Below are 9,861 nucleotides of genomic sequence, written 5' to 3' on the forward strand. Positions count from 1 at the left end.
CGAGTCCAACTGAACCGTGCCCTGGCCCACCTCTTCCAAGCGGGCCAGGGCCAGCTAATCGAGCCGCGCCCGGGCACGGTTTGGAGCACACACACTAGTCAAACGAACCGCGCTTTGGTGGTCAAACGCACTCGGGCACGGTTCAAACTGGCTAATGTGAGTACACCCTTAAACTGTGTTCCGAAGATAAACGGAGGACTTACTGGTTTGGTACGACATGAGGGTGAGTTATTAATGACAGAATTTTCATTTTTCTGTGAACTAACCCTTTAAAGCTTTTACTTCGTTTTTTTTTTTTAATGATGAATACATTCAATTTAGTCTTCTATTCATGTATAAAGATTGATTACTGTACATGCTTGATGTAAGAACAAACCTCGTTGGTTCTCACGTGTCAAGCAAGCATGTTGGAATAAGAGTGGTTGTTGTAGACAATGAGTGAATGTCAGTTATTTCATACAGTAAGTGTAAATTGTATTTATTTTTCCTGTAGCACAAACTACTCAATTTACACAGTCAGACTGGTTTTATCTGCAGACTGGGAATCTCTCCCATGGAGGAATTTACATTGCTTTAACACACCATAAAGGGAACCTCACAATTGTTATTGAAACCATGGTGGGTGGGTGGCTATTTGCTTATGTCTTGTGAAAGTCACAAGTTTTAGTGAATGATTTTTTCTATCTCTGTGCACACTATGAAGACCCCTCCCTTTCTCTTTTTATATACACACCATCACTCTCCACACTTTGATGTCTCCCCCAGAAAGCCACATTTCAGCTCAAAGGTTCTTTTGTAAGTGCAGTTCTGTCTTTTCTTGATATTTCTGTCCATTTATTGCTGAACCTTAAGGCTTTATATTATGTTGCTTGTGCTTTTATGTTTTTTAGGCACATTTCACTGACCTTTAAGTGTGGTATTCAAAATTGATACAATGTGTCCTGTGACGTCCTCTTTGAAACTCCCATCACTGGAGGTGTGTTCATGGAGAGTCCATCAGAGAAGCAAAGGGTGTCTTTTACTGAATTCATGCAAATGGAACCTATAAACGATAAAACCATTTTATATTTCCATTTCTTTGAAAAGAGTTTGTTCAAATTTGGTTATAAATGTAATTGTTTTTATTCAGAACTTCTTCTATAACAAAAATAGATGATCAAAGTCACAGCTTATATTTAAATAGATTTATTATTATGCGTGATTCTGAACCATGAATGGCTTTCAGTTTTGCAACAGTCATTGTTTGCGGATAACATAAAAAAATAAATAAATAAAATAAAACACTCCGTGACTTCTGTACTTGCACTTTCAAGCTCAAGGCGGCTGAAACTCTGAAACTGTACGGATGTAAGTTCACATCAAGAGTGCCAGAAAACAAGCAAAAAAGAGAAAAGGCCATCTGTATTATTATATTTCATATGAAGCGTAGATTCTATTCACAGAAAGACAAACATCTTATTGGAAAATGCACAAAACATCGTCCAGCCTATAGGTTGAAGTCAGTTTGTACAATATATATATTTGTCCCAAATCAGTGTTAAAGTAATTTATTGGAAATTTACCCTTTGTTTTGCTAATGTTCAAGGCTCCTCCTAGAGGAAGGGCTCTGATGGTGGTATGTGATAGAGCATAATTAATGAACTGATATGCATTGCTGATTTTCACATGCATCTGTCTAGTTGATGGGTGATCATTTTAAAACCAGGTTATATAATTAGATGCTTTGTATATGCATGGCCTTTTTGGACAATCTCACACATTAGCCTTGCAGTCTTCTTCAAAAGTGGACATTTTATGCCAATTAATATATCTGGGCTGCTTGTCAGAGTAGTGCATGAATGACTTACACTACCAGTTTGGACATATTTGATGGATATCTATAAATTAATTTAATAATAAACACAACTAATAAAAAGTGATGAAAAATTATTAAATCATGAATGAGCACCTACTGACTCCACCTGTGTGGCATCAGACTAGTTTATGTTTATGGCATCAGACAAAATGTATACACTTAACCCTGTTTTAAATTTGATGACAAACATTTTAGATACCCCCCCCCAAAAAAAATAAAATAAAAATAAATAAATAAAAAAACAAGTTATTGGCATAAAACATACCAGAGCATGTCTTATTTTTTGTAAATGTTTTCAGGCATGATTGAACATCTATTTTTAATTTAAGTTTATGTAAATAAATAAAAATATTGATATTAAAAATACCAAATGGAAATCTTGCCAATGCTCTTCTTATGCTCTTTTAGGTTTTCTGGATTGTTGGTTGGTAAAATTAATAAAACATTCAGTTCAAAGAGAATCAAAGAGAAAACGTAAGCTAAATATGGACAAGCCACAGTTAGTTTACGTGTTAAACTGCAAACTCAGTTAAACCATAAATTATTACATATAAATATTAAGAGTGTGTATGCAAATCAATCATTAAAATAGGTTACTTGTGAAGTGTGTTAAAATAAGTCAGTTAGGTTTTGATTTTGGTTAAAATATTATTATTAACATTTTGTATTTATTATTGCTCGTGGGATACACACAGAAGAAGCTCGCTGAGTGTCTCCATAGCAACCAAACAACAAACATGGCGCACCTCAGCAGCGAGAGTGACTCCAGACGAGTCTTTCTCAACAACATAGACTCATATTCGTCCAAATATATCGCCCAGGTAAAAGAGTCAACTGTCAGTTACACACATTATAATAACATCATGAGCGGTGTGGGCTAATGTTGCTTTGTGTAGTTCTTGTCCTCGTGTGTCGTCGGAAAGTCGCTTAATGATGAAGAGGAGGAAGAGGAGGACAAACACGAGCTGTCTTCAGGAGACACACGGTTTCAGATAGTCGGCACAGTTAAGAATAAAGAAGCAAAAAAACACACTTTTGCGTTGGAGGAATATTGGGTTAGTTCATCATTTATCATTTCCTTTGTAGCAAGTGTGTGGGTAGCTGACATTAATGTCTGGATCTAATATTATTGTCATTTTTTTAATGACTAAAAGTGCAATTCATGCATACAACGCACCTTTCCTATGATTGGCATGTTTTTAATTTCTGAATAAAAATTCAGTTTACAATTCACTTTGATATTTTTAGAAGCATAAATACAGTAAAACATGTCAATGTGACACTTTCCTTGAAGAAAACATCATTAAAAGAATGAAGGCTAGGTTGGTATTTATGTATTTATTGAATTATTGATTTATTTATTACATAGAAAAAAAAGAAATAAACATTGAATCCGTTTTGTTAAAACATTATTAAAAGGCCCTTTTAAAAAACACTTTTATCCACCAAGTCAAAGTCATGTTGTGCAACCATGCACGAAATAAAATCAATAAACAGGAAATGATGTCATTGAACCCTGCAGACCATGACTGTGTGTCAATAAGTCTTTATAATATATCACCATTTATGACTAGGAAACACTATTTTTATATTTTAATTTTTATCTGGCTAATTTCATCACATGTTCATCATGTATTAGTCTCTGAGTCGAGAGGAGCTCCTGCAGTGTCTGATGCAGTGTGACGTTATTGTGTACAATATCACTGAACACTGTGATCTCATAGATGAGGCGACATGGGCCATTTCAGGTAATTACCAGACATCAGATTACTTGACTGAGACGCATTCAGACCAAAAATGCCATTTCATTTCTTGACAGTTTTTTGTCTTTATTCATAACAAATCTTTCAAACTGTTTGTTAAACCTGTTTTTACTGTAGCTCTGCACTCTGAAATTGAACATTTTGGGTCCCCAAAAATATTCATCCTGCTGTCAACGATCATGACATGGGCAATGACCAAACCAGCTGATCCTGTGAGTGTAGCTTTTCAATATTTACATCATATAGGGAGGTCTAATTTGAGACTACACTGAAAATCCTTTTATTATTATTATTATTATTATTATTCAGTTTTAGGAAATGTTATACATTTTAAATTCTTTCTTTTTTTCAGTTCAGCTATTTGCTTAAATAATTTAACGTAGCTGATATTTTCCAATGGAATGCAAAATATTTGTATTATTAACTATCACAAAATGACAGACATCCTGATCTTCTGATTTTATCTTAAGGACGATCCTGACATCCCCTTGACTGAAGACGACTACAAAAGAAGAAGACCACATCCAAACTTTAAGGAGCACACCAGCACAGAGAAACTAGTGCTTAAACTGGGGAAGACTGTAATGATCGATCCAGAATCAGAAAACATTGCTATTATATGAAACAAACTTAGTATGGCTTAACATATGTAACAATATTTCTTTCAGAAAAAGTCAAAGCTGGCTACTTATGTTGTATCATCAGGGCTGCAGTATGGCATGGGCGAGAACATCTTCCACTTCTTCTTTCAAGTACTGAAATACTAGCAGCATAATTGTTGATATGAATTGAAAATAAAATTTGAATTTGCTGAAAACGTACTCGCACTCAGGTGATCAAAGATGTGGATGAGTTTGTTTCTTCACCAGCACAGATTTGCAGAAATGTATTAAATCACTTGCTCACCACTGGATCCTCTGCAGTGAATGGGTGCCGTCAGAATGAGAGTCCAAAAATTTGATAAAACATCACAATAAGTCCAAAATAACTCTAAACAACTATGTCTGTGAATTTTAATGGGGGTGTACGATTTTACAGGAGGAAGCATTATTATGGATTTGGGAATTAATTTATTTAATTGTATGTATATTGGCCAGAAGCAAAGGTTTAAAGTTTACAATACTTTGATGGATTTGTTTCGGACAACTTTTCACTTCACAAGACTAAGCAAGCGAGGCAATGCTGAATTTCTCCAAATCATCAGTTTCAGTAAAGAAACAAACTCATTTACATCTTGGCCTGGAGTTCAGTTAATGTTCAGCAAATTATTATTATTTTTTGGCAAACTATTCTTTTAAAACTTCTTCATTTTGCACTAGACAGCTTGGCTCGGAGAGCTTAACAGTATTCCTGTTTTTGGGCCTGGGACAAATGTCATTCCTGCCATCCACATCCACGACCTTGCAAGGTTTTTAAAAAAACCTGCAGTTATGACTTTTTTTTTTTTTGATGTTGACTGATTGGTGGGTTTATTTCATCCCGTGTGTTTGTCATCATTTGTCATTTTTAGAGTGGTGCAAAACATCATTGATCACAAACCAAAAACACACTATTTCATCGCTGTGGATGATTCCAAGAACACTTTTGAAGACATTGTGAAAGTAATATATCATCCCACACATCCTCTTCATATCTGTGTGATTTATTGCATTACCGTTATACTGAATGTAATGCTCACACTTGGGTTTAGTTTTGCAATGAGAAAACACTGCTGAAAATCATTAGTGAACATGCAAACTGTCTATTTCCTTAGGCTATCGCCTCTACCCTGGGGTCTGGAAAAATAGAAAACGTCCCAAAGGAGGATGCCTATGGCACAAAGGCAATTACGGTAGGCTGTTTAAGCTAAACACACAGTTTTGCCATGCGATAAAATAATAGATGAAGGTAATATATCAGATTGTTGTGTATTTCCACAGGAAACTGACCTGCTTTACCTCAGCGTCAATCTTCGGACTGAGTCTGTTTTCTTGAAGGACAGATTGAACCTCCACTGGGAATGTGAATCTGGGATAGTTGAAAACATAGCTCAAGTGGTAGAGGAATACAAACAGACACGACAACTGTTGGTAAGTTTTGCTGAAGACATTTCAAATAATAAAGTGTTACAAAACATGCTTACATGCTTCTATTTTGCATTTAATTTCCTTCAGCCAATAAAAATCTGTCTTCTTGGGCCCCCTGCTGTTGGGAAAAGCTCAGCTGCAGTAAAGTTGTGCAGATATTACAAACTTCATCATATTAACATCAACGAAACCGTCAACGAGAAAGTCAGACGACTGGTGAGTAACTTCTTTGCTACTGTTCAAAGCTGGAAGCACAAAATCCTGGCAATAAACAAACAGTTGTACGGTTTTGAAAGATGTCAAACTTTTTCACTTTTTGGAAAATAGAAGCATTTTTCACTAGCACAAACCCTTTGTTCCCACTGTATACGAATCTGTCTCTTAAATATACATTTCAGGAGGAATTGCTTGAGGGAAATGAGAAGACAAGTGAGAATGAGGAAATGCTTATTGGTGCTGAAGCACAGCTTAAAACTCTAAAGAACAACATGCTTCAGAATAATGGTATGCATTACATTTTTATATGACTAGAATATTAGTTGCTATTGAATGGTGGTGGTGTTTTACAATAGCATATATATATATGTAACAAATCTGATAAAGCCAGTGTTTATGATGTTTTCTGACAGGTCAGTTGGACGAGCAACACGTGATGCATATCATAAGAGAGAAGCTGAACTCAAAGCCTTGCAGAAATCAAGGATTTGTTCTGGATGGATACCCAAAGACCTACACACAGGCTGAACAGCTTTTCCATGGTCAGCTATATTCTTTTAAACAAAATCTCAAAATGGAGTTATAAATCTTTACCTTTAACTTCTCAAATGTTTTCTAGATGAAAACACGGAAGCGGACGATACCAGATCAGCAATACCTCAATATAGCAAAGTGTTGATTCCAGGTTCGTCATCTCAGAACCTGATGCATGATGCAGTCTCCACACATCTTAGTATTATTATCAAAACAATAATTGAATGCCTGTTGTTAATGTGCATATAATAAAGGGTCGTGGCAATAACAATATAGGAAAATAATTATAATCACTGTGAAGCTCTTTCAGCTTCCATGTCTTGTTTGTTTCCCACTGGAAATACACTTTGTTTGTAGGCAAAAAGAGTTTTTTTTATTATTATTAATGAATTAGAATCCAGCAAGGATGCATTAAATGTAAATTTTCTATTTCACTTTCTATTCTTTAATCCTGAAAAGCACCAAATCATCAGCATATTAGAATAATCATGTAACACTGAAGACTAATAAGAGTATTGTTGCTGAAAATTCACCATCATACGAATAATTGACATTTCATCATTCTGTTTTTACTTTATTATTATGAAAATAAATTCACCTGTCTGTAACTGTAGATTTTTGTACTGTACATTACGGAAGTGAAGTTGGGTTGGTGAATGCTGCTACATGTTAACAATCACAGGACTTTTCACCTGCAGAGTTTATCTTCTCACTGGATGCCACTGATGCGTTTCTGAAAGAGCGAGTTCAGAGTCTTCCTCAGAATGTGGCAGAGGAGATGCATTACACTCAAGATGAGTTTACAGAGAGTCTTGCGCAATTCAGGGAGACTTTGGCAGAAGACGAATCTGTGCTTGACTATTTCGATTACCTGGAAGTCCACCCTGAACACATCGGTTAGAACCCAAAATCTTCCTTTTGTTCTCACATAAGCAAACAGTACTGTTTCAGATTGTTAAATGAATTGACAGAGAAGCTGATTGTGAGCAAAATTGAGAATGGTATTTTCATCTTGTCTTTTTCAGACTGTGAGAATGTGGACACAGTGGAGAAGATCATTAAGACAGTGGGACGGCCGAAGAACTACGGTCCGAGTCCAGAGGAATTGGAGGAAGAGAGGAAGAGGAAAGAAGATGAATGGCACCAGCAGCTGAAACAGGAGGAAGTCGAGAAGGAACTCAGGCAGAGAGGGGAGAATGATAAAATGACTGCTCTTTTGGAGGAATGGGTAAATTGAGCCTTCAAAACCTCAACATTACAGGTGAACCACAGATATAAGAGCAAAACCAAGTTACCCCCGGGAGATATATTGGTTGTGAAATATAACATTTGGTGGCTGTATGTAGATTTTATAATAGCTTCAAGTCAATGTGTACATCATATTCACTATTGTTCAAAGGTTTGGGGTCAGTAGGATTTTTTGAACAAAGTCACTTATTCTCACATTGGCTTTATTTTATTAATTAAAAACTGTAAAAACTAATAAAGTAATAAATATTATTACAATTTAAAATAACTTATGTTTAAAAAATGTCTTTAAGCAAAGCTGAATTTTTAGCATCATTACTCCAGTGTTCAGTACATTAAGAGGTTTCAGAAATCATTGTAATATGATCATTTATTGCTCAAAAACTTATTGTTATCACTATGTTGCTTAACTGTTTTTTTGGAACCGTGATGCATTTTTTAGGATTCAGGGAGAAACTGATACATTGATACACAACAGACCCTTTTTTTTTTTTACAATATAAAATAATTTTCTGTTATTTTTGATAAATTGAATGCATCCTTGCTAAATAAAATGATCAATTTCTTTAAGAACAATCTTACTGACCTCACAAAAGCAAATAATAAAAATAAAATCCAATTCTGTTACCCTTTGTTTATATTTTCAGAGCAGGAACATGGCCGAGGTGAAGAAGCAGGAACATGAGCTATTAGAGACACGATCTGTCCCCATGAGACACTACCTGATGAAATATGTCATGCCTACTGTCATACAAGGACTGATGGACTGCTGCAAGGTCAAGCCTGATGACCCTGTGGACTATTTGGTAACATAGACTCATAGACTTCATATCACATATTATATTTAACCACAAATTATTTGGATTTACAATGTGTCATTCTCTTCACTCCATTTCAGGCTGAATACCTCTTCAGGAACAACTCAGATGATTAGCTTACCCTGCTATTGTAGTTAAACGTACAATAAAAATGATTTCATAAGGGGTGACTAGTATTTTTGTCACTATAAAATAGGGATGGGCGATATATGGCATGCGATTGTCACGTTCATTATCGCAGATGAATCGCCTTCGATAATGAACGTGATATTGCGTATCTTGTCAGTGAACTGCGGTTCTGTCTATTAAATGACGCTCCATTTGAAAGCAGGTGATGGCGATTTAGCACTAATCAGGGAACTGGCTTTACTGATGAAATGTGCGTGACAATCGAATGCGATATATCTGCCATAAAAGTGAAAATAGTTGCTACAGTAGTAGCATACTAAATACTTATAGGCAGAATGGCAACAAATAATATGTGAAACAGTATGCAGTGCTAAATGTTTCAATGGTTTTATGCAGTTCTATGTTATCATTTTCAAACCAGTTTCTTATGAATTAATGAATAAATAATAAAAAGCATGAAAATATCTTACGGTGGCGCTACGCTACAAGGAATAAAAATATTCAATGTAATTTAATAAAGAAATGTTTTGAAATGTTCGTGACAATGTTATTAAATAGTATACAGATTTTTAGGAAGTTGCTGTCCCTTTAAATACAGTTTTTTTCAAAATGGGTTAGAAAAACAAGAGGCATATCAGAAAAATAAGAATAGGTTAAAATCTAATGTTCAGATAACACAAGTGCATTCATGAAAATTATAATGGGTATGTTCAAATATATTCTGATGCATCGGAAAATATGGAAGACAAAGACAGTTTAATGACAAAGAATCACAGATAATTTTTCAGTTTACGCTGGTGAAATGATTGCAGATATAATGATTGAGATTCTTCAAACGATATAGGATCCAGATGATGGGAATTTATGTAGCTTTCTGTTGGGTACGAGCACATGTGGGAGTAAATGAAGTTAGCAGATCAATATGCAAAGGAATCAACAAAGAAAGTAGACATAGATATGCACATAAAGTATGGTAAGAGTGAAATGAAGCGTTTAATCAGGCAACATGTGAAGAATAGATGGCAGAAATATTGGGAAGAAGAAAGAACAGCAGGGAGATGTTTTTTTTTAGCATTCAAAGAATGGTTGGTAAGTACAGAGTAAGAGGAAGAAATAATCCAGAGGAAACTATCATCTCAAGGCTTAGATTTGGGCACACTGCTCTTTATAGCAGTTTGAAGAAAACAGGGAGTTGTTAAATTGGGAAATGTGAATATTGTAAAATTGAAAAT

The 9,861-nt window shown here is 35.1% G+C and overlaps 1 protein-coding gene across 1 annotated transcript; it reads left to right on the forward strand.

The window, feature by feature from the left end:
- The first annotated feature begins 217 nt into the window (after window positions 1-217).
- ak7a (adenylate kinase 7a) lies at window positions 218-8,663 on the forward strand. The gene is made up of 19 exons (XM_026232678.1): window positions 218-223; window positions 2,503-2,676; window positions 2,752-2,910; window positions 3,495-3,603; window positions 3,736-3,830; window positions 4,089-4,199; window positions 4,287-4,370; window positions 4,938-5,026; window positions 5,129-5,219; window positions 5,372-5,449; window positions 5,538-5,687; window positions 5,772-5,900; window positions 6,083-6,188; window positions 6,314-6,442; window positions 6,520-6,585; window positions 7,133-7,330; window positions 7,460-7,662; window positions 8,330-8,488; window positions 8,581-8,663. The coding sequence occupies exons 1-19, from the start codon at window positions 218-220 to the stop codon at window positions 8,614-8,616; spliced, it is 2,172 nt and encodes a 723-aa protein (XP_026088463.1). The 3' UTR covers window positions 8,617-8,663.
- Window positions 8,664-9,861: the final 1,198 nt, after the last annotated feature.

Source organism: Carassius auratus, chromosome 45 (assembly GCF_003368295.1).
Source record: "Carassius auratus strain Wakin chromosome 45, ASM336829v1, whole genome shotgun sequence".
NCBI lineage: Eukaryota > Metazoa > Chordata > Actinopteri > Cypriniformes > Cyprinidae > Carassius > Carassius auratus.